The sequence below is a fragment of the Saccopteryx bilineata genome, chromosome 8, assembly GCF_036850765.1.
Source record: "Saccopteryx bilineata isolate mSacBil1 chromosome 8, mSacBil1_pri_phased_curated, whole genome shotgun sequence".
Taxonomy (NCBI): Eukaryota; Metazoa; Chordata; class Mammalia; order Chiroptera; family Emballonuridae; genus Saccopteryx; species Saccopteryx bilineata.
Genome location: NC_089497.1, coordinates 85513521 through 85539345, shown reverse-complemented (window position 1 = coordinate 85539345; position 25825 = coordinate 85513521). Strand labels below are relative to the sequence as shown.

The 25825-nt window shown below is 40.8% G+C and overlaps 1 protein-coding gene across 4 annotated transcripts in view; it reads right to left on the bottom strand.

Moving 5' to 3' along the window:
* SLC2A2 (solute carrier family 2 member 2) overlaps positions 1-8941 on the bottom strand; it is a 34247-nt gene extending 25306 nt beyond the window's left edge. For 3 of the 4 annotated variants that reach the window (XM_066241248.1, XM_066241249.1, XM_066241252.1), the window contains exons 1-2: positions 8801-8941; positions 1780-1872 (exon numbers count right to left, since the gene is read on the bottom strand). In XM_066241248.1, the coding sequence (XP_066097345.1) occupies positions 1780-1872; positions 8801-8812 (105 nt within the window). In that variant the 5' untranslated portion in view covers positions 8813-8941. Of the gene's footprint in view, positions 1-1779; positions 1895-8800 lie in introns of all 4 variants that reach the window. The other variant, XM_066241250.1, reaches the window with a different exon arrangement.
* Positions 8942-25825: the final 16884 nt, after the last annotated feature.

Sequence of the window (25825 nt, the reverse complement as noted above, 5' to 3'; positions counted from 1 at the left end):
GAGGGTGTGTTTTTACTTACACCAAAATTTGGGTTATATCACTGTCGTAGGAACGGAACTGTATCGTAACTTGAGAACCCTTGTACATAGAAAAATGGTTGTAAGAAAACACCCAAAATGTTCTCAGTAGTTTTTTCTATGTGGTAGAATAATTCTGGGTGATCTTTGTTCCCTAATACTTTCTGAAACAGGAATGTGTAGTTGTCATAATCATTAAAATTGTGATTTATAAATACCCTACAATAATTCCAAATGCTATTCTGCTAATAAAAACAGATGGGCCTGAATGACTCTTCTTAGGAACAGTATGTAAACACAGAAGGAGTGGGCTATAGTGAGGGCACTTAGCCAGATGCCAAGAGCAATCACTGTCTTCATGTCTTGCGCTAGGACTATGATCAAAGCAGAGAAAACCTTAGATTAATTTTCCCTCTATGACTGGTTAAAATAAGGATTTGAAACAGTCTTCCACAAAAAGAAGATCTACCAATTATGATGATATTGAGTCAAATTTCAGGAGACCTGTTACACTGGGACCTGTTGTTATCAGCCACAGGAAACAAGATAGGCTCCCACCCTGCCATGTTATTCCCTAAATCTGTGTACCTCAGCAAGGCCTGCCACATTCATGAAGATATATGGCACATAACCAGAGCACATCTTTTGGTCTAAGGAACAACTCATTTCAGGTGATGAACTGATTGGTGAACACATTTCACACGTTCACACCCTGCAAGATCTCACATTTTTTTGGAGTACAATGTTGTAAAAGAAGCAGATAAAAGATGATTGAGTGATAGGGGGCACCCAATACATGTTTGTACTTTGATGGCTGCTAGCCTTCCCCTAGCTTCCATTCCTTCTCTCACTAGACACTTTATTGAACACCTTCTTTACACCAATCATTGTGCTTGGCACTGGTGATAGGAAGAGGTGCAGACACCAGTCCCACACTAAGTGACCTGACAGTCTAAATAAGGCAGGAGGAGTCAAGCCCTGGTCCCGTTTCCTCGATTAGTACAGGCTGAGGGAGTTTAGAAAAATGGCATCCCTCTCTTGTCTATTCACTGGATACCAGAGTGGGAAGCACAAAAATGATAGAAATTATTAGATTTTTTAAAAAATACCCATCCAAATGATCATTGTGAAGAAAATCCAAATGTTGTTAGATTATTTGCTTATTATTTATAAGTTTTGTAGTATTCTACCTTGAAGCACCTTTAGGAGACAGAAATGTGAGGAAGAACTAGAATCTTTTTAGTGTCAGTGCTCCTAAACCACTTCATCTGGCCTAGAGGTGGGTACAAGAAGACCATGGGCTGGGTCAAACTGGGGATGGCATATGTTCAAGTTCCTAATGCACAGTGAGTTGGTGCTTAGTAAAGGTTTGTGCACATAATGAAACATATCTTTCCATAGTTCCCTCTTATTCCCTAGCATTTTCATTCCTATATGACTGAGAGGTCTGAGTGAATGTTGCAATAAGCTCTTGAGCTTAAAAGTGTATCCTAAGGCACGTGGTGTAAAGTTTTCTGTTAGCTCAGCAAACAGCAGAGTCAAAGATTGAGAATTATTTATTGCCTGCTAATTTCTTCTGAGGGTTACCAGTGAGGAGGAGTCGAAGCTAAGCTATAGCCTCTGGAACCATGCACATGATGCCTGATAGAGGGTTGGGATTAGCCCATATGGGCACACTCTATATCTCTGTACAAGATACAGATATCTTTCTGTCAGTAACAGAAATTGTCAAGAGATTTGAACTGTGTACGCTTCACTTGCCTGTTGGGGGGCATTGATCACGCCAATGTCAAATCCAAACTGGAAGGAACCCAGCACAGCAGTGAAGACAGCGAAAACCAAGGTCCTGGTGACCTGTAGGGAATGAAACACAGGGCTGGGGAACACCAGGCAGCTTCAGCCATCCACCTTCTATCACTCTACAGGCTCCACAACCTGGTTCTTGTTCCTCGATACTCACAGTGAGCCCTGTGCTCCGGGCAGGGTCATTCATACCAGAATGTGAGCGCCATTCATTATTTTCCTTACACTAGTGAAGTTGGAAAGAGTTGGGAATGGCTTCTTCCAGGGAAGGAACCAAAAGTCCATATATATATTTTAGAGTTTAGTTCCAATGTGTTAAGGTTGTGGGTTCAATCCTTAGTCAGGGTACATATAAGAATCAACCAGTGAATGCATAAATATGTAGAACAACAGATGGAGGCCCTCCTTTCTCGCTCTCTAATAAATCAGTCAATTAAAACAACTAAAAATGGTTATTCATAGCATTGATAGAAGTAAAATAAGACACCAATAACAAAGAGATGGGGAGCTCCTGAACATTGCTATTGTACAAAAATATCTCATTATACCAGGGGCATCAACCAGTTTTTATCATGATCCATGTTAATATCTAGGTAATATTTTCAGGATTTTCAGTTGTGGGTTAAAGGATATTATTCCCCCCTCAAACTTCTATATCTACAAAAACAAACAAACAAAAATGTAAAAAAGGGCAGAGCATTCATCCTTTTGAAGTCATAATTACATATCTAACCACCTTAAAGGAATCATACCATGAATACAGAGTCACATACAAGGACAGGTAAAGCATTTGTGTGTGTGTGTGTGTGTGTGTGTGTGTGTGTGTGTGTGAGAGAGAGAGAGAGAGATAGGGAGAGACAGCAAAAATTATGAAAAGGTTCTAATATCATTTAATGGTAAATGGCCAAATAGATTCAAATACATTATGATATATGTGTCAGATACATACAACATGCTATGCAGCAGTTAAAAGGAATAATGTGATCATATACTGACATTGTTAAGTGACAAAGGAAGTTTTATACTCTCATTAATGTTTTTTAGAGGTTTAAATCTGAGTCTTCTTTGACATGCATATTGTATATATTTCATAGACTATTTTCTTTAAAAACAAATAAAAGGGTAAAATGTTTGAGGAGGAATGTGAGATTGGAGAAGAGAGGTAAAGGAGTATTTTTACTTTTATTTATATTATATAACAACTATGTCATTTCTAATTACATAATTTAAAATTTTTAAATAAATAACGTGGGATAGAGTAGAGACTTTGTTTAATGAATGAATGAGTAATAGCAACATGAATTCTAGTTCCTGTTCTAATACTAATACCCAAGTCACTTACCCAATAAGATATTTAGTTTTTATCTAAATTGGGGGATGATTGTAAATACTCCTATCCCAGTGTAAAAATGGCTAATTAACCAGAACCCCTCATTCCCTAATCAAGCTGGAGATCAGAAAGTTGCGTGTCATCAACAAATTACTGCAGCACTACCCTGAGAGTTTATAATCTACCACTGAACTGGAATTTTTGCGAATCTGTGGGTTTGCTTTCTGTCTTTCAATTAATTGATTAATAGCAGGTGGCACCTATGTAGACTTTCCTTTCCAGCATATTCTTTCCCTAAAAGGACTTTAAAGCTGACCCCTAAGATAATATCATATAATGTGTAAATACATACATATATATATCACAAAAAGCACATATATATTATATGGTATTATTATATATTTATTAGATATAAATCATATATACATACAATCATGTATAAATAATTATTAGTGCAATAATACAAATAAGTTGAAAAGTACACTATATGTAGAATGTGCATGTGCACACATGCTTGCGTTTGCAAGTATATACATGGAATATGATGTGTGGCATTACCAGAGCTTTTGTATTAGCCTCTAATTTGTAACTAGAGATCTGAAACTCAGTGGCTCAGGCAGCCAAAGTTAAGAGGGGTTCCATTCCCTTGCTTCGTAGTTTCTCCTTAAATCCTTTGTTCTCTTCAGCTGTTTCCAAAGACAGTGAACTTTATCCTATTTGTTGGTATTAATCAGCAGCAGCAGGGAGGGGAATAGGGAATACCTGAGAAAGCTTTAACTCACTTCCTGATAATATCCATCCCTGTAGTCTGGACAATCTGATGTTAGGTGCATACAAACACATCTTCAAGGCCTAATACTGAATATGCTTGATGCATGCTTGTTCACTGCTATAAGTGTATAACCTCATTTACCCATGTCAGTTTTCTCTCCCTGCTATTACAAATTGCCACCAAAGCAATGCATTAACTACCAAATTTATTACTGTATAGTTCTTGTAGGTCAGAAGGTTGATATGAGTCTCACCAGACTAAAATTGAAGTGTTGGAAGGATGTGTTTCTTTCCAAGGCTGTGGGGGAAATTTTCAGATGATGGTATAATTTAGTACCTCAACATAATAAAGGTGATATATGACAAACCATCAGCCAATAGCATACTAAATGGTAAAAACTGAAGGCTTTTCCTCTAAAATCAGGAACAAGACAAGGCTGTCCACTGTCTCCACTCTTTTTATTTTATTAATCTATTTTATTTTTAATTTTTCTATTTTGAAATTAAATTTAATGGGTGACATTGATCAATAAGAATACATAGGTTTCAGGTGAACATCTCTAGAGCATTTGAACTGTTGACTGGGTTGTGTGCCCATCACTCAAAGTCAAATCATTTTCCATCACTGTATATTTGTCCTTCTTTATTTCCCTCCTCCTGGTAACTACTTCATTTTTATCTATCTGCATGACTCTCAGTTTTATATTCCACCTATATGGGGTATATATTTGTCTTTCTTTACTCCCCTCTCTGTTACCTCACTCTCTTTGGTAACCACTTAACTTTTATCTGTACTCTTATTCAACATAGTACCAGAAGTCTTAGCCAGAGCAATCAAGAAAGAAAAAGAAATAAAAGGCATCCCTGTCAAGAAAGAAGAAGTAAAGGTATCACTTTTTGCAGATGACATGATCCTGTATATAGAAAACCCCAAAGACTCCACCAAAAAACTATTAGAAACAATAAACAAATACAGTAAAGTCACAGGATACAACATCAATATACAAAGTCTACTGCTTTCCTATATACCAACAATGAAACTTCAGAAAATGAATTTTTTAAAAAGATTCCTTTGCCCTGGCCGGTGGCTCAGCGGTAGAGCATCGGCCTAGCGTGCGGAGGACCCGGGTTCGATTCCCGGCCAGGGCACACAGGAGAAGCGCCCATTTGCTTCTCCACCCCTCCGCCGCGCTTTCCTCTCTGTCTCTCTCTTCCCCTCCCGCAGCCAAGGCTCCATTGGAGCAAAGATGGCCCGGGCGCTGGGGATGGCTCTGTGGCCTCTGCCCCAGGCGCTAGAGTGGCTCTGGTCGCAACATGGCGACGCCCAGGATGGGCAGAGCATCGCCCCCTGGTGGGCAGAGCGTCGCCCCTGGTGGGCGTGCCGGGTGGATCCCGGTCGGGCGCATGCGGGAGTCTGTCTGACTGTCTCTCCCTGTTTCCAGCTTCAGAAAAATGAAAAAAAGAAAAAAAAGAAAAAATAAAAAAATAAAAAAATAAAAAGATTCCTTTTACAATTACAACAATAAAATACCTAGGAATAAACTTAACAAAGAATGCAAAGGACCTATATACTGAAAATTACAAAGCATTATTAAAAGAATCTGAAAAAGACACAATGAAATGAAAAAAATATTCCACATTCATGGATTTGAAGAATCAACATTGTTAAGACGGCCATATTACCCAAAGCAAAATACAAATTTAATGCAATCCTCATTAAAATCCCAATTTCATTTTTTAAAGAAATAAAACAAAAAAAATCACCAGATTTGTATGGAACCATAAAAGACTCTGAGGACCCAAAGCAATCAATCCTGAGGAAGAAAGAGGATGGAGCCTGAAGTATCACAGTACCTGACTTCAAATCATACTATAGGGCCACGACAATCAAAATAGCATGGTACTGGCAGAAAAACAGACATACAGACCTATGGAACAGAACAGAGAACCCAGAAATAAAACCACATATATATGGACAAACAATCTTTGATAAAGGAGCCAAAAACACACAAAGGAGAAAAGAAAGCCTTTTCAATAAATGGTGCTGGGAAAACTGGAAAGCCACATGAAAAAGAATGAAACTACACTTTGTCCCCCTGCACAAAAATTAATTCAAAAGGTATCAAAGACCCAAATCAATAAATTGCACAGAAGAAAACATAGGTACTAAACTCATGGACATTGGCCATACAGAACATTTTATGAACGTGACTCCAAAGGCAAAGGAAGTGAAGGCAAAGATAAATGAATGGGACCGCATCGGACTAGAAAGCTTCTGCACAGCAGGAGAAACTGACAGCAAACAGAAAGGGACCCAAACAAATGGAGAGGATATTCACAAACGACAGCTCTGAGAAGGGGCTAATATCCAAAATACATAAAATCTCACAAAGCTGAGCAACATGCAAGCAAACAATCCAATTAAAAAATGGGGAGAGGACCTGAACAGACACTTCTCCCAAGAAGACTTACAAATGACCAACAGATATATGAAAAGATACTCATCTTTGTTAGTTATTAGAGAAATGCAAATCAAAAGTTCAATGAGATACCACCTCACACCTGTTAGATTAGCTATTATCAACAAGACAGGTAGTAATTAGTGCTGGAGAGGCTGTGGAGAAAAAGCAACACTCATTCACTATTGGTGGGAATGTAAACTGGTAGAGCCACTATGGAAGACAGTATGATGGTTCCTCAAAAAATTAATAATAGAATTACCCTATGACTCAGCAATTCCTTTATTGGGTATCTACCCGAAAAACTCAAAAACATTGGTATGCAAAGATACATGCACCCCCATGTTCATTGCAGCATTATTCACAGTGGCCAAGACATTGAAATAAGCAAAGTACTTCTCGACAGAGGACTGAATAGAGAAGATGTGGTACATATATACAAGGGAATACTACTCAGCCATGAGAAGTGATGACATATTGCCAATTACAACAACATAGATGGACCTTGAGAACATACTGAACGAAATAAGAAAATCAGAAAAAATGGAACTATATGATTTCACACATGGTTGGGATATAAAACTGAGACTCATGGATATAGATAAAAGTGAAGTGGTTACCAGGGGGAGGGGAGTAAAGAGGGACAAATATATATATTTCACATAGGTAAGATATAAAACTGAGACTCAGTGACAGTTCTAAATGAAGCTTGAGCATCTGTTATGTTCTAGGCAGTGTGGTAAGCACATTATCTTCCCTTTTGTATCAATAGTACAGGCAGTCCCAGGTTATGAATAAGAGGTTCTGTAGGTTTGAAAATATTTAGGTATTTATATGCACAGAAAGGTAAAAATAAATACTAGGTTAAGACAAACATATATCTAAGTTGCACTTAATAGGTAAATGTACTGGTTCCAACTTACATACAAATTCAACTTAAGAACAAACCCACAGAACCTATCTCATTAGTAACCCAAGACTATCTATATCTTCCAAACTTTAGTTACTTGAACATTACCTTCATGACTATGCTCTTTTTATTGTAAAATTTTTATTTTGAAAAGTATAAGGTCTACTGGAAAGTTCTGTCTGTTTCTATCACAACAAGTTTTGACACGTAAGCATGTTTATTTGGCGCATGTGTGCCTCTCTATTTTTATCATTTAATGTATACATACTGATGTAGCAAATTAACTAAAACAAAGTTGATTCACGTTAGTCTTATGTGTGAAGTGATAGTATACCCATGGCTACTGATAAAGTTCATTTACGCCACTGTAATTTTTACGAATTTCGACAAGGAAGAAATGCTACAGAAGCATGTCTGTCGCAACCACCATATTCCCCGGACTTAGCACCCTCCGACTATCACTTGTTTTTGTCCTTACAAAATTTTTTGAAGGGCAAAAAATTCAAAAATGAAGAAGATATCAAACAAGCACTGGTTCAATTTTTCACATCAAAAGATAAAACATTTTTCAAAAATGGGATATACAAATTGCCCTCACGCTGGCAAGAAATCATTAATAATAATGGCAATTATATTACTTAATAAAGTTTATTGATGATAAGAAAAATTTGTATTTTGTTTTATTCCAAAAACGGACAGAACTTTCCGGTAGACCTTATATTATATCTACAGAGAAATTTGAAAGAAGTAGTGCAGTGAACACTTTGTAATCTTCACTTGTGTTGACCAATAGTTAACACCACATTTGGTTAACTTTCACTGTGTGTGTGTGTGTGTGTGTGTGTGTTGGCTGTATAATTTCAAAATAAGTTAAAGATATTTGTGTCAATTCACTCCTAACCACTCCATCATGTACTCACTACAAAAAAGACATTGTCCTACATAACTGCAACGTCACAATCACATACAAGAATGTACAAATATGATTGAGTATACAACCTCATTGTATACTCAATTTCCCAGCTGCCTTCATATTGCCCTTTAGAGCTGTTTTCTTCTTCTTTCCATGATCTAAGAGCACTTGTTGCATTTGTTTGTCAGTTCTTAGTTTTTTTAAAAATCTAGAACAGTCCTTCTACCTCTTGCTTTTCATACATTGACAAGTCTAAAGATTTCAGATCAGCTTTCATGATTTGTTAGATTCAGATTAATCTGTCCTTCCCCCCTTTTTTGCACATTTCCTTAGTAATATGGTAGGCAGAATCACTTGAGAAGAAGTTATATAGACTAGTCAGAAAACAGAGCAAATATCCTTAAAATCCAAATTACTGATTAAGAAACATGACTTGTTAGCAGCCAAATGAACTATCAGTTGGCCAAGAGAAGTAGCTTTGATCTGCGGTAGCTACCCCCAACATCCCCCAAATCTTCCATATGCTCACTGATTTAAACAGCTACACCTATTCATGTTCTCAAAGCTGATTCAAAATGAACATAAAGCTGCTTTACCTGATCTGTCATTTTATGGCTTGGGAGTCCTCCTCTTAATTCCTGGCCCAGTAGTGAGTGTGGCACATGCAGCTGGCCAGCTCCTGCAGGTCTTTCTCCAGCTTCCCAACACTAGTAGTTATACATTAGTGGAGGAGGAGCAAGACCTGGAAGAGTGAATTTAAAAGTCCAAGTCTAATCTTGGCAGAGTCTGAATATTGTTGAGAGTCAGATCGATAAAATACTTTGCCTCAAAGACCTGTAAATTTGTTCCAGAGGAGAGAAAATTGAAGCAGGTCCTTTAGGCACAAGTTACAGATTGGAGGTGGTCACATTTTAAAGCATGTGTTAAGTGTGGCAGTCACCAGGGACAGTGAAAAGCAGATGAGGTATGCCGGGCTGCCATGCTGTGTTTTGGGGGAGGACAGACAAAGACAGGGTCCTGGGAGGTACACTGCACTCTGCCCTGCAGAAAACCAGGATTGTGGTTTGTGCTGCTGGGCTGTGCGGCCAGAGGCCATTGTAGGCTTGACTGGTTACCTGAGTGAGCTTTGGAGAGTTCTGAACTTGGGTTTGAATCTCTATATTTTACTCCAGGTGGTGTGACTCATTGTGATTTTTCTGTGCTTTAGTTTTTTCACTTGATAAAATGAGAATAATGAAGCACACACTTCGTTTTGCTGGGTGGATTAAATATAATAATATATGAGGGTGTTTAGCATTGTGCATACTAGGTGCTCAGCAAATGGTGGTGTCATTGTTTTTAGGATTATGATTATTGGTTCCTTGCATGTCAAGAGGCTCTTGGAGGCAACTGTGCAAAGTTCTCACATAAATCTGTTCATAATTTCTTGAGCGTGTGCCCTTCTGTGTATCCTCTGTGATATCCAGTTTCTGTGGGGGCCAGGCAATACCAAAATTGATTGAGCTTGAACTGGGCTGGTGACTAGTGTCACTGGTTCCACTGAGGCTCAGCTGGAACCAGTTCCCAGCAGAGGACATGTCATGGACAGCCGCAAAAAGAAGGGGATGTTATGGAGAAACAGACAGTGATACAATAAAGAGGCAAAAGCGACTCAGATTTCACCTGTTTCTTATTTCACCACCCTTTTTGTTTCTGTCACCCTTGCAAGGTAACCTACCTGAGTAAATATCTCCCTTCAAAGTGCAAACTTCCATTGAGTCCTGCACAGTTCCAGGCTGAGAGCTGCATGTGGTTAATAAGACACTTAGGAGCTCCTAATGTATAAGGAGAAACGGACCTAAATGCAAATACACAGCGCAATCATTTCTTAGTGGAAAAGCCTGAACGAGTGTTATTAGCAACCATAGTTAATCTTTACTGAGTTCTTGTTTGGTGCCAGGTGCTGCTCTCAGCACTTTGTATGGATTAACTCGTTCAATCATAACCCGAGGCGTTCTCCCTCCTAGAGCCCAGCTTTGGGAGGGCAGCTTTGAAAGACCCTAAGAAGCCCAGGTAGCTGCGCTGACGTTAGTGCACAGGCAGGTCGCGGCTTTGCACCTCGGTCTGGACTAGTGATGCTCAAGCCCTGGTGTCATGTAATCAGGAGAGGATCCCTTAGCTGTTATTTTTCAGGGACATGACACTGCAGGAGTGTCTTTGTGCGGCTGGCAGAAATGATAGCTACCTTTCGCTGTTTACCAACCTTTGCTCTTTGAATCTGTTAAGAGAGAGTTGGCCTTGAGTGCGGCGCGAGCCGGTTAGCGTTTAACATGTATAGGCGGGAGCCGCGCAGCGCGCGCATGGAGCAGTTCTCCCGATGGAAGGCGCGTCCCAACAGTCGCTAACCCGGGACACGGGACCCAGAGCCTCCCAGACTAGCCTCCTCTGCGTTGGTCGATGTCTCTCTTGTTAGGCTCTGGCTCAGAAATGCATAATCTCTGCACCGTTTAGGAATGGACAGAAGTCTTATCACCGGGGTGGGAGCGGAGGGATCTGGTTGCAGTGACTGCATTGATAGATTTAGCCATCGGCGAACTGGGGATGCCTTTCGGCTGCTCAGGAGCGTTTGCTTTATTTGAGGTGCTCACCGGAGGAGCCGCGGTCCCATTGCACAGAGGCGGCTTCGTGTTTCCCTGCCTGCGGGATGCAGTGAAGCTTTCCGCGCTTTGCTGTTAGAATGAGGCCGCTCCAGGAGGTGCGCCGTGCCCAGAATGGCCAGAGATCTGCGATGGGCAGGGTGAAACCAGCTCTGTGGGATTGTTCTCTGTTCACGTCACATGTTGCTAAATTAATCTTCAGAGTAGATAGCAACAGCTCCAGGTGGAAGTTTGCAAGGGCAGAAAAGAGCGCCTCCTCATTTTTCAAGATTTTCCTTCCCTTCAGCAAAATGAGAGTTTATTTTTATACATGGGAAGAAGGAAAACCAGCTATCCCAGCAGACTCAGTCCTCTGATGAGGCCAGGGGTGGGGAAGTGCAAAGGCTTCTCCTCCGTGGCACCAAGGTAAATGAGTTCAAACTGGGCCACAGCAGGAGTGCAAGACTGTTGCAAAGTCCCAGTCCCTGAAGAAAGCCAGTGTATTTTAAGACTTCCGAGTCAAGTTCGTCCCCATGGTAGCCTGCCTCGCCTCATCCTCTCCACAGATACTTCTCTGGTTCAAGCCACCGGCATTTCCTGTGTGTGACTGCACAGCTACCTGACCTCCCTGCCCCCTTTCTCATCCTACAGTCCCTTTTTGACCGAGCTTCCAACACTGATTTAAAATTAAACCAGATCATAGCACCCCTTGCTTTAAAATCTCCAAAAGTTTCCCAGTCACTTTAGAAGGAAAGCCACATTCATCCCGGCGTCCTGAGAGGCCAGCCTGAGCTAGTCTTCCCTGACTCTGAGAACTTCTTCCCCACCACCGGCCTCCTCCTCCTCTGCACTCAGCCATACTGGACTCGAGCTTGTTCACTGTGTCCCAGGCTCAGCGCCTTTGTGCTGGGTAGATCCCTTCCCCGAGGGCTCACCACTGGGTCACATGTGGTGGTCCTCTCCACGTTCAGAGGAGCAAGAGGCTCTCCAAGCAGGCATCTTCAGGTCATCGCCTCTCCCCTGCGGCTCCTTCTTAGCCCTGATACTCGGCTTTATTTTCTTCAGAGCACTTATACTTGACATTCAGTTATTCACTTTTGTTTTATTATTAAAACATTACATGTTAGTTATTAATTAATAAATTAATTTAAATTAAATCAAATGTTTACTCATTTATTAATTATTAAAATTATGAAATTTAATTCTTTGCTACTATTTTATTATTTATTTGTCTATTTATTACTTTGTCTGGTTTTCTCCTCTGAATTTGAGGCAAATGAGTGTAGAGACCATGCCCAATCTTGTTTTTCCCAGTGTCTGAGGGTGCCTGGCACACAGCAGACACTCAATAATGTTTGTTTAATAAATGAAGGAAGTTCAAAAAGGGTCGCCACATGCTTTGCTGCAATGGGAAAAGGAGATGTCTGAGTCTGGCCTTGGGACATTTATTGATTTAACATTCATAAGGTGCAATATTTACAGAACATTTTACGAGGCACCAGTTACAATGGAGCAAAGTGAACAGGTTCTGTGCTTGTGAGGCTTACATTCTATAACAGAAACTAAACGAGTCCTGAGGAAGAGAACGATCGGAGACTCCCACCCACTGAAACGTAAATCGCATCTAAAACACCCTCACAGAAACATCTAGAATAATGTTTGACTTCATGGCTGGATACAGTGGCCCTGGCAAGTTGACAAATCAAACTAATCATCACAGCATGTAACCTTTGAGATGGGCCCTTTGGCTCAGTGTTAATTCCCTCGGATGCACTCAAGTTGTTGCATTCATCAATAGTTTGTTGGGTTTATTGCTGAGTGGTATTTTTGGTATGGATGTACCAGTTTGTTTAACCATTTACCTTTGAAGGACATCTGGGTCATTTCCATTTTGAATCATTCTAAATAACACTGCAATAAACATCTGTGTGTGGAAGGAAAAGGCCTTTTGTGTGAACATAAGTTGACTGGCCTCTGGAATAAAAGCCCAGGAGTGCAACTGCTGGCTTATATGGTAGTTACATGTTTAGTTTTTAAGAAATTTTTATTTTACCTGTCTACCAGCAATTTCAATTCTCTCTGCTCTTTTCATTTTTTTTATCACATCCATATAAAAGTTGCAAAGCTATTGTTTTTCATCCACTATCTCTTGGTTCAATATATATAGCAGTAAACTGTAGGAGGAAGAAAATGCACTAAGGTGGTAGATAAATGTGGGCTCACAGCTCTCTCTCTTCTAGCTCTAGATCATTGCATATCAACTGCCTACTTAATATCTTCATGTAAATGTCTAATAGATACAATCTCAATTTTATCATGATTAAACAGAAATCTAGGTTTTTCCTCCTACCTACCCTCAAATATGTCACTTACTACTTATGTTAGCTTTGGGCATCAGTATCCACTTCTGTAAAACTGACATGATAATGCTTACTTCTTGGGTTAGCATTAATCTTTAGAGAATATGAATATAAAAAGGGGACATGACAAATGCTGATTCATCAATAATGATAGTGATTATTACTGTTTTTATAAATGCACATGGATCTGTCTTTCCAAATCAAATTTCATCATGTACTCCTTCTCCCACACCACTGATTCCAACTATTGGCACCTGTTTCCTTTGTTCTCCCTGTCACAGTGGAATAGTATGTCCCTGTTTCTTTCCAAAGCCAAGGTCTACACTGTTATAGCCCCTTATACCTTCTCCAAGACTTTATTCCTGCAATTTATCCACTTTCTTTCCTGGAAATCAAGAGAAATCATCCATTTCCCCATGTCTACTGAATCATTTACTTTAATGGTATAAAATGTATTAACTTTGCCTAACTGAGGGGAAAATCTCCCTTAACTTCCTAGATGTTGCTGCATTTCTCTGTTTCCCTTTAGGTAAACTCTTCCGAAAAATTGTCTACACTATCTTTATTATTCACCATCCTTTTCTCCTTAATCCATTTTAAGTGGGCTTTCTCCCCTCACCACACTTCTGAAATAGCTCTTGATGAGTTTCCTAACAACAGACATCTCCCCAAGGCTAATGGACAATTCTCTGTCCATTGGAACACTCTCCTCTTTCTTGAAACATTTTCTTCTTTTGGCCACATTACAGCCTGATCACTTGAACTCAGGGGTCTTAGGAATAAGTAAGCCAATGATCACTAGAGCCTAAGCTTTGATGTAATAGACCCGAGGGAGAGTCTATGGTAAAGACTAAATACTTCTCTGATAGACAATAGTGTGAACATGGGCTTGGTGGAGCAATGGGTGAAAGAGGAAAAAGGAGGACACTAAAAAGAATGGGGTTCAGGTCTCCTTAAAGGTCTGCTGAGGCTGACATATTGTTTCTGTTTGGCTGATGCTATGGGATGGTGCAAACTGACCTTCTGGACTTCAGTTGGAAATGAACCTTGGCAGGGGTCCATAAAGGTCAAGGTCAAGTTGCAGTCCAAGTACAGTCATTATCTCTATTTCCAGCTACATCCATCCAGAGGGGTATGTTAGGACCTACAGAAGTGTGTCCTGTGCTGGGACTAAGAAGAAAGAGCATGGGGGGAGGTTGTTGGTGTCTGGCAGCTGATAACTGAGCTTATTTACTCTATTCTTTTTCTTTTCTTTTCTTTTGTGACAGAGAGAGGGACAGATAGGGAGAGAAAGATGAAAGTCATCAATTCTTTGTTGTGGCAAAACTTAGTTGTTATTGCTTTCTCATATGTGCCTTGACCAGGGGGCTTCAGCAGAGTGAGTGACCCCTTGCTCAAGCCAGCGACCTTGAGCTTCAAGCCAGCAGCCTTTGTGCTCAAGCCAGTGACCAAGGTGTCATGTGTATGATCCCATACTCAAGCTAGCAACCTTGAGGTTTCGAACCTGGGTCCTCTGTGTCCCAGTCTGACGCTCTATTCACTGTGCCACCGCCTGGTCAGGCTCCTTTTTCTTCTTTTGAATTTGCTTCTGAGTCAATTCAGTGGATCTATATAAGTGGATAAGAAAGAATTAGTGGAGGCCTGACCTGTGGTGGCGCAGTGGATAAAGCGTCAACCTGGAAATGCTGAGGTTGCCGGTTCGAAACCCTGCACTTGCCTGGTCAAGGCACATATGGGAGTTGATGCTTCCAGCTCCTCCCCCCTGTCTCTCTCTCTCCTCTCTCTCTGTCTCTCTCTCTCCTCTCTAAAATGAATAAATAAATAAAAAAAATAAAAAAAAAAGAAAGAATTAGTGGATTCTTCTGGCTAGCTCGGTGATCACCTGGTCATCTAAGGTAACTAACTCAGATGTACATAGAGGTCTGTGGCACCTCTTGATCCCATTTTAAAGGCAAACCCATGGACACCAGGTTCAGGACAGAGAAAGTAGCCCTTGTCACTGGTGCTATGATTTTCAAGACTTCTTGAACTGATGCAGTGACCTTAATAACCTTTAAAATGATCCACATTTAGAGTCACAAGTACCAGATAAAAAGCTCCTCGTAGCTCATCCAAGTCTAGGCACAGTTCCATTCTTTTTATCTCTTCTCTTTTCAAAACTACTTACTTCCTTTTAATAGCAAATTAAACATAAATATATGAGACTATTGTCATTGAGCAATTCAATGGAATACAGATAAAGCTAAAATGACCCTCTACCACCACCTTTGACCAAGATACCTTCTCAGGGGTGTCTCTGTTTTTAGTTTCATGGATGTGTTTTTAATCCACCTTCTCTTTGAAACTTGTACACTAATTTGTTTTCTTAGTTTCTGTCATTTTGACTCCTATCCAAATTTGTCCTTTCTGTTATATTAGGATGAGGTTTTAAATTAATTACTCCTCAAGAAGCTTCCCCTTTAAATAAAAAAATAAAATAAAATAAAAATAAAAAAATAAAATAAAAAAAAAAGCCTGACCTGTGGTGGCACAGTGGATAAAGCATCGACCTGGAAATGCTGAGGTCATCGGTTCAAAACCCTGGGCTTGCCTGGTCAAGGCACATATGGGAGTTGATGCTTCCAGCTCCTCCCCCCTTCTCTCTCTCTCTGTCTCTCTCTCCTCTCTGTCTCTCTCTCTCCTCTCTAAAAATGAATAAATAAATAAATAAATAAATAAAATTTTTTTTTTTTAAAAAAAAGCTTCCCCTTCATTTGTCCTCTTTGATATGGGATAGAAGCCTGTAGACAAGTGAGACCATGTTCCTAATTCTAGGCTCCAGTGTCCAAATACCCTTTCCCAGCACCCCAGGCCTCTGCTGGCCATGGCTTTGGAAAGAAAGAAGACTTTCCCCTTCCTGGAACAGTTTTATGTCTCTTCTGAACCCAGGGTACTTTGTAAAAAGAATTTATGCCACCTACTTACAAGGGTGTGGAACACTGAACCAGGGTGAAGGGATGTAGTTTGGGTCCTCCCTCTGTAAGGATTTGGCTATCTGGCCATGTTCAAGTGTCTGGGCTTCATCTGTAAATCCAAGTAGATGATCTCTAAGTCCCTTCACATGTCAGATGGAGACCGTATCTGACTCATGAGATTGTTGTAAGGATTAACTAAGATGATGTGGATACAGTGCTTAGAACAAAGCCTAGTACGCAGCAAACGCTCAGTAGATGTCAGTTGTTATCATTTTTCTGCTCTCAGTTTTCATAATTCTTGGTTTTTAATTTAACATCCTTTTCAAAATTTAATATGGGATTGGTTCTGTGCCCACCCCCCTCCTAGGTTGACTAGCTAGGTGAGCTCTGTCTCTTTTAGCCTGGAGCTTGTGATATTTGGCAGTGAGGGTAGTTCTCATTAAAAGAGCAAGGGGTCACTTATTGAGTGGGTAGTCCTGTGGGTTTGTGCCATTCATGCCATGGAGGTTTGATAATCTGTGGCAAATTTGTTTGACAGATGCACATCTATGAGAATTTTGCAGTAAGCACTGTCCCAAATTAATTAATCATCAGGCAATGCAATCTAAATTAAATGGTGCTGCTGCATGCAGAAAATTTTTGTTTGCAACTCTTGAGTCATCTCAGCTTAAACTAAGCCTATTAGAATTCTCTGTTCTTAACTATTTCTCAATTAAGTGTGCCTGAATGGCCACAACACTCTGCGGGGCATCTTTCTATTGAGTCTGTGTCTCTTTAATGTCTCTGAGTTATGTAATCATTTTTAGAGTCTTTGTGTTAAAGATCCTTTTATTGCCTTCAATACATTTTGCTGCTAATTTGTCTGTGCTGAGGGAAGCTTAGTTGATATAAAAAGAAGTAGGAGCAAAGATCATAAGGTCATCATTGAGGCTTAACAAACAATGTTGCTTGGTGTTGTTGACCAATAGGTCACCAATAAAAGGGGCAGTGTCAGGGAGAAATGGTTCTCGTGACAGCTGTTTATCAGATGCAGAGTTCCAGGAATGTACTGTCATAAGCAGATGGTGCAACTAGGTGGTGGGCACGTTGTTGACATAGGTGCCTTTGTCTTATAGATCTATACAAATTATTAGCTCTATTCTCCTCAAAAAAAAAATCTCAATGCTTACAAACACCAAATATGGGCTTCTGACATCTCTTCAGAGGCATTGACAATCAATGACGAGACTGGGGAAAGTAAGGCCAAACAGAAATCCTCTTTCTCTTATAAATTGTAGTACCTCCTCTCTGAGCAGTGCAAGTGGGTTTGATGAAGCCCTTTGTGGTTGTTGGTGGAGGGAGGCAACAGTTTTTATTTTTCTACAGTGATTCAAATGAGCAATTCAAACATTAAAGTGCCTCAGTGCCTTTGTGCAGTGAGTTGACATAGTTTCCATGGTCCTATGAGCAATCCTATGTGTTTCTGAGGACATTCAAGGCAGCTGCAGATGGAGCCCTCCTTTGTGGTAGGCATGGTCTCTGCTCTGAGGCAGAGCCTGCTTGGGGCTGCATCCTGCATTTCTTCTTCATTTTCTTCTCTCTTTTCAAATTCTCCTCAGGTGGTCTGTGCTAGACTGAAAGGAGAAATTTCTTTGCTTCAGCAAGAACACAGGTGCCCATGCTTCTCACCCTGGCTTACTGCAAGGTCCCATGTGTGGGCTCTGTTGCCATACCACAAAGCCATCACCTTTGGCCACCAATGGGAGAAAGATGTAGAGGGTCAGGGAAGTGGCTTAGTGAAAGTGTGATGTCCTACGAATCTGGAGATGAGCCTTCTTGTTCTACAGGGCTATAGCCCTCTAGGCCACCTTGAGTCTCACTCAAGGACTTGGGCCTGTGCTCTCTGAGGGGTTAGGCTCTAAGTTCCATCCAAATATGCAATTCTATCTTTTCAAGACATGTAAGATCACAGCAAGGATAAGGATAAGTCTTTCTTTCTTTCTTTCTTTCTTTCTTTCTTTCTTTCTTTCTTTCTTTCTTTCTTTCTTTCTTTTTTCTTTCTTTTTTAGTGACAGAAACAGAGAGAGAGACAGAGAGAGGGACAGATAGACAGGAAGGGAGAGAGATGAGAAGCATCAATTCTTCATTGTGGCTCCTTAGTTTTTCGTTGATTGCTTTCTCATATGTATCTGGCCCGGGGGGCTACAGTGACCCCTTGCTCAAGCAAGCAACCTTGGGCTTCAAGCCAGCAACCGTTGGGCTCAAGCCAGCGACCATGGGGTCATGTCTATGATCCCACACTCAAGCCAGATGAGCCCATGCTCAAGCCGGCGACCTTGGGGTTTTGAACCTTGGTCCTCCACATCCCAGTCTGATGCTCTATCCACTGCTCCACCGCCTGGTCAGGCAGGATAGATTTCTTACTGATGTCTTCACTCTATAGGGCTAAGAAATGGTCTGAGGGTCAGCCCTGGCTGGTTGGCTCAATGGTAGAGCATCAGCCTGGCATGCAGAAGTCCCAGGTTCGATTCCCGGCCAGGGCACACAGGAGAAGCACCCATCTGCTTCTCCACCCCTCCCCCTCTCCTTCCTCTCTGTCTCTCTCTTCCCCTCCCGCAGCCAAGGCTCCATTGGAGCAAAGTTGGCCCGGGCGCTGAGGATGGCTCTGTGGCCTCTGCCTCAGGCACTAGAATGGCTCTGGTTGCAACAGAGCGATGCCCCAGATGGGCAGAGCATTGGCCCCTGGTGGGCATGCCGGGTGAATCCCAGTCGGGTGCATGCGGGAGTCTGTCTGACTGCCTCCCGTTTCCAACTTCAGAAAAATACAAAAAAAAAAAAAAAGAAATGGTTTGAGGGTTCATATAGATGTGTCCTGAGTGACAAATTCTAATATATTTCATTCTTGGTGATTATAGCCCAGGCCAAGAGGCTGCCCCAACAGCAGAACATCCCTGATCCTTTTGTCCTTATCACATTGACTCATTCATTGTCCTGACTCAGATTTCTTGTCAGAGAGAACTCACTTAGCATCTTAATCTATTAATTTGCTGCTGCAGAGCCAGCTCTGCCTAGGAGATGCCTAGTTCCAGATGCCAAGGTATCAAAAGATTGCTGTCTGAAAAGTTTATTGGCTAATAAAATAAAAAAGCATCTCAAATACCAGCTGCTTAAGGTAATGCTTTTTCTGATTGCCATTGCTAACTTCTGTAAAGATTGCAGCTGGACTGTGAGTAGGAATGTGGGGCCAAGAAATAGATCTGAGAAAGAACTGTGGGTTTGTATAAAAAGCTATTACTTGATCTGTAAGGCTAAATTTGAGTTTAAAGACATTCTAATTAACTATCTTTCATTAAGGTAGAGTTATACTCATTTTTTTTAACCATCAAAGCTTAAGGAACATTGCATGCCAATGCATGCCTACAACATGGGGACAGACACCAAGGAGCACCAGATGGAAAAGTACACTTAACAACAGAAATTCAATAAAAAGTTATTTTATATTTTTCAAAAAGGGAAAAAATATGATTTTAGATATTGATAGTGGCACAGAAGAAGTTTCTCTCTTTAGATAAATAGATATACACATTTAAAAAATAACAATGGTATTATTTTTATGCAGTTATTCTCCTAACCTTTCTCTTGAATTTTATGGGTGTTATAGAACAACTATGCTCAAAGGTTACAAAGGACTTTTTCATTGGTGCTCTGATTTGATCAACATAATACAACTGTGACTCGGGCAAGAATAGTCCCATCCCTGGTTTAGAACAAAGAAACCAGGTGACTGGAGTTGTTGTTTGCCTAAGGTTGCCCAATTCACACCTTGGATCCTGACTTCAGAGTCTCTTCTGTGTGTTTTAGAAACAATGTCCACTTTTGAGCTTCCCTTTTCACTGTTTTCTTTTTTTCTTTTTTTTAGCTAAAGAGAGACACAGACACAGACACAGACAGGAAGGAGAGAGATGAGAAGCATCAATCCTTTGTTGCAGCTCTTTAGTTTTTCTTTGATTGCTTTCTCATCTGTGCCTTGATTGGGGGCAGGGGCTCCAGTAGAATGAGTGGCCCCCTGCTCAAGCCAGCAACCTTGGGATCAAGCTGGTGATCCTGCGCTTAAGCTGGCGACCTCGGGGTTTTGAACCTGGATCCTCTGCGTCCCAGTCCAATGCACTACCCAGTGACCACCACCTGGTCAAGTTATAATGTACTTTTGAAATTTGAAAGAGAAAGAGGGTAAGCATAAAAAAAGAAATGGTCTGAGGGTTCATATAGGTGTGTCCTGAGTGACAAGTTCAAAGCAACATAAGAATAGCAAAGTAAAAATAATGACATATAATGTACTTTTAAGAAGGAGTAGTTTAAAAATAAAAGGTATTGTTAAATTAACTTCGAGAAAACAAGAAGAAAATGACCTCTTTAAGAGAGCAAGTAGGGGTCTCTGAGCTGAGGTCACATGCGGCAGTGTCAAAGCTCCAAGTAGGGATCCCAGGCCCCTGTGGGCAGCAAAGGTCTGGGCTGGCAGGAGGAGTGTGTCCCAGGGGAGTGGGCTCTTTGGGAGGTGGCAATGCAGATGAGGAGTAAGGTGGTTGGTCACAGCAGCCACTAGGCAAGTCTCTCTTCACAAAAGATGGAACCAAGGTGCCTGCACAACATGACAAAGGGGCGGTTGTTTGGATACACTTTTGGTGTCTAGACACTCTGGAAACGTGTAGAATTGTTTAAAGGGCAAGAAGAAAAAACTTCAGAAGTGAAGTGTGTCTAAAAGTGTGGGATTGGGGGTTGTTCAGGACCACAGGCATCAAAAGTACAGATTCCTGCTCACAGCAGGTGGGGTGTTCCAGCAGTCCGTCTTAGTAAAAGCACACAGGGAATCCTATGACCAGCAGAATCTGGGATCCTAGGGCCATAAGACAGCTTCCCGCTTCAAAGCTGAGGTTCAGTGATGAAATCTGGGGCTTCGCCTACACACAGCAACTAAAAGAATGCCCAGAATTGCATGCAGGAAGTGAACCATTCACAGGGATTTCACCAACACTCAGAAATCACCGGCATTCCTAACTGATGGTGTCATTCATTCAGCAAACATTGCCCAGGGCTGAATCAGGATTTGTAACCGCGGGCCGTATGTCAGAGGACGGACATATGGTAAGAATGTGTGCTGTGCATTCATATAATCAGGCAACGGTCCCCCCTAGCCCCTCCCCCACCATGTACTTTTTCTGGTCCTGCTGAAGTATTCGGGACCTGGCTGCTCCTCAGTCCTCTGTGCCATTGCTCAGGTCACTTCTTGCTGGAACATCTCCCTTGCCTCTTTCTGTCTCATATTCTGATAAAGGCCATCTCCTCCTGGAAGCCTTCCTTAATTAACGCCTCCTCAGGCAGCAGCCCCTTCACCTGTCTCTGGGCAGGTTTGTGTTCTTCCCTTGCCTTTCCCATGCCCTTTGAAGCAAAAGGAGACTGCAGCTCCTCAGGGCAGGAATCATTTTTTTATCAGCTGTTTGTGCCTAAGCATCCGGTGTGGGCCTGCTCCACAACAGGCAGCTGGGAAATAAATGGCTATGGTGCTTTTCTTCTTGCAGGTAGTATGTCCTGGGTTTGCTTTAGTGGCTTGTCAAATATCAGATCATAGCTGCCTCAAATATTTTTAAAAATAAGATGGCATATAAACTGGCAAATAAAAAATACTATGATCGTATGTTTTTGAGTTCTCTGATGCCTGAAGGTGATACAGGCAGCCTTGTTAAAGTGAACTGAACCAATAACCATTAACATAGCCACATTAAACATTGCCATAAAACACAAGACACAAATAGGGTCTCTTAGGAAAAAGGTTTACAGTTACGTTTTCCAAATTGTAGGCCAGAAACCTCCACTGGGCTGGGAGTGTAGCGCTACAAGAGATCCAGTGACCTGTGTCCATACCGAGTGATAGAACCACTTGGAGTCCGAAAGACCAGTGTCACAGGCTTTACTGAGAGAAAACCTGCCTGCTGACTCTCTCGTAAGGGAGAGCAGCCCCGGTTCTCTCACAGGTAGGGTTAAATAGGGGATTGGAGGGTGGGGGCTGGTGGTCATTAAGGAAAAATGTCTCTTTCAGCGATTTATGTAAGATTAACCGTAAATAAGCTAGGGGACCTTCCACACCCAGATGGCTGGGGGTAGTGACCTGGAACATCCAGTTTGTCAGTGTCCCTCTGTCCACTTAAGGGAGGAGGGGGTCATGGCCACCACCTGCAACCCTATCATCGAGCATTGTTTGTAGGCTTAATAAATGACTCACAGGTATACTTTTTCTCAAATGAACGTAGCTTATAAAATGCAGTTTCATTTAAAAGTGGCACTGAACTTTTTGCTGCTTTTCAGTTTCTAGATGGTAATGAAGATAAGTTATTGTATGGGAAAAGATTGGGAACAGGCTGGCCAGGTGGCTGGGATGCAGTTAACTGATGACTTTTGTGTTTTATATCTTCCAGCTCAAGGCATGTCCACTCTGTGTTGGCACTGAGGCCTGTAGAAATTGTTTGAAAGCCACCCAAGTTAACTACCACTTACCTTATAAAGCCAGCAGCGTAAGTCTAACTCATGGACACCAGGTGGGAATCTGCTTTGTTCCCAATGGTACCTGATGCTGGTTCCTTTTTTTCTTTTCTTTCCATATTCAGCCCATTAATTTTTAAGATGGTCAGTACATTTTATACTGAAAATAGATCTGGACTTTTATAAATGCTCTAGAGCATTTATTACCACATTTGGGGGGGGGGATTTCACTAAGAAAATTTCAAAACAATAAATAAAACTTCCCCTGCTGAACCTAAAATCTCATAAGGACCAACAAAAAGGCTGCCAACTTTTAATCTGGACAAACTAGAACAATGGATGAAACAAAAACAAAACACAAAACTGGAAGATTTACTAGGCATATATTACCAGCACTGGCTCTCAAACCTTATCACTGTACAAGGAGGCATGCCATCTCCAAATAAGGCTGTGTCTGTGAGCTTTCTGGAGAACTCACTATGTTGTCCTCTTTGGTCATTTTGTCTTGAATTGGCAATAGCTTTGGCTTGCCCAGTTGATGGGCCTCAATTACAAATGGCTGTCCTAGGGAAGAGGAACACTGAGAGGGGGAGAGCAGGAGGTCGGTTTGAGGGCTATGCTGTTTCTTTCTGCTCCATTGATGCCTTCCAGCGCTAGCTATGCTCTTCCATCTTCCAGTGAGTTTAGTAATACAAAATAATCTGAGACCACGAAGCAGTGGCTGGAATCTGGTCAGACCACGGTGCTGCTGCTAATCCCTGTTCTCATGACATCATCTGGTAAATTAACTTTGAACTTTTGAAACTGAGATGACTATTTTGGGTTGGAGATGACCTTCTGTCAAATTTTTATTATCACATAATATCAATTTTGTTGCTTATAGAATATAAAAACATGTATTCAAACTGGTGATATTCAATTTTAAGAAAATTGACAGTGAGCCCTGGCCGGATAGCTCAGTGGGTAAAGAGGGACTCAATCCCCAGACAGGGCACATATGAGAAGCAATTGATGAGTACACAACTAACTGGAACAAGTAAGTGAAACAATGAGTGAATGCTTCTCTTTCCCTTCTTCTCCTCCACCCTCAAATCAATGGAAAAGTTTTTCAATAAAAAAAAAAGAATACCAGTGCTCAAACTACTTTTCACCTAAATTACTAAGAACTCATTTTGAAATCATTTATTGTAACAATGAGAGCTTGTGATATCTAGACTGTTCACAATGACCGTGATACCTCGGACATTTCTTAGAGCCTGTTTCACATTCTCCATCTGTAACTGGAAACAATGCCCTATATCAAAGATAAAGGAATTCAGAAATCTGCAACTAAGCACCATGGAATCCCAAAATGGCTTTAATGTTGGAAATGATTGATTGAGACCTGGAATCTGGCTTTAGCATGAATTACGCATTATCTTTCATCTCAAAAGATTCATAAAAAGACACAGAATAGAACAAAAAAATTCTTTCACTATTACATTGCTTCATATTATTTCATTATTTTCTTCATTTTTTACAGTGCTTTTTATTAAGTGAGCAGGAAAATACATGATTGAACATATTGAAACTACAAGGTGTGCCCTTTACAAGACTGAGTGAACAATAAATTTATCAGAAGGCATGTATCAATTTCCTACAACAAAACTTCATGCAACAATATTTAGTGGATCTGAATATATACAGAAGTTAGAGGCTGCCCAGGGAAGCCTCAGAACTATTGTCACTTGGAAGAATGATAAAATCCAAGTATCATTAGGTTTTCTTGAAGCCACATTTGGTAGGAGGATACTGTTGTTAATTTCTTGGGGGTTTTTTTTTTTTTTTTTTTTTTTTAAGTCATTTCTAAACATTTAGGCCAGGAAACAAAATTCAGAATCATTTTTATACTTCTAATAACTCTGTACTTAATGCAACACCAGTAGTTTAAAATGTATTATCTGTATAAATTTAAGAGTTTTGAAATGCTGCTTTTCCAAAGGATGTGTAGGACAGCCTCTCCTCCAATCTCACAACTTGGCCTGTTAAAATGATTCATGGGGCAAGAAAAGTACAGCCAGGATCATAGCCCAGTGTCTTCTACCCACAATAACCTTCCAGGAAAGAAAATCCATAGCATTTCTATATATTTTCTACAGGAAAGCCAAAAGTTTATGATATAGACTTTCTGGATACAGCTTTTTGTTTTGATATTGAAATGTAAATGACTGTATAGTTCTATATACCTTTTTAAAAAATTTCCCAAACTGTTATATTCATTCATTCATTCATTCATCCAAATTGTCCATACTGAGTGGCTATTATTTGCCGGTCATTCTTACAAGTACAGGAGATAGACCCGTGGAGAAAGTAGATGTTGGTAAATGCTATAAAAGGCAATAAAGCAGTGAAAGGGTGGGGGGGTATTTTTTAGGTAGGTTTCTGACTAAAGGAATATTTTGTAGAGATCTAAGGGAAGGGAGGAGCAGCATCTCATGTAGATATGTGGGGGAAGAGATATTTAGAGAGAGGAAACAGCCAGAGCAAAGACCCATTAGGAACATGTTGATGGCATTTTGGGTCAAGCATGGAGGGCAGTGTGGCTGGAGCAACGTGACCTAGGGAAACACTAGATGAAGTCAGAGAAGTGGTAGTGACAGGGATGGGGCAAAAGGTAGGTCAGATTTGTTAGGGCTTCATAGACCATTGTAAGAACATTGCTATTCTGAGCGAGATGGGAAGGCATGAGGACTTGAGCGGAAAAGTGGCATAGCCTGGTATGTTTGGAAAGCATTGTCTCAGAAAAGATGTGGCGTGGACTAAGATTGGATTGTGGGTATATTCCGAAGCTAGGGAAAACAGGAATTTTTTAGTGCATTGAATGTGGTATGTGAAAGAAAAACTAAAGGTAATTATGAGATTTTCTGGTCTGAAAAAATGGAGTTGCCATTTATTGACATAGGAAAGCATGAGAATAGATTGGTGGGTGGGTGGAGTGCAAATTAGTTTAGTTCTGGACACATTCAGTTTGAAATGCCAATTGCACATTGAAATGAAGATGTCAAATAGGAAGTTAGATGTGTAAATCTGGCATAAGGAAACTGGTTGTTAGGGCTGGAGATCAAAATGTAGGTATTGTCAGTATATAAATGGTGTTTAAAGCCACATGACGGGAAAGATCACGTAGAGGGGGTGTGTTC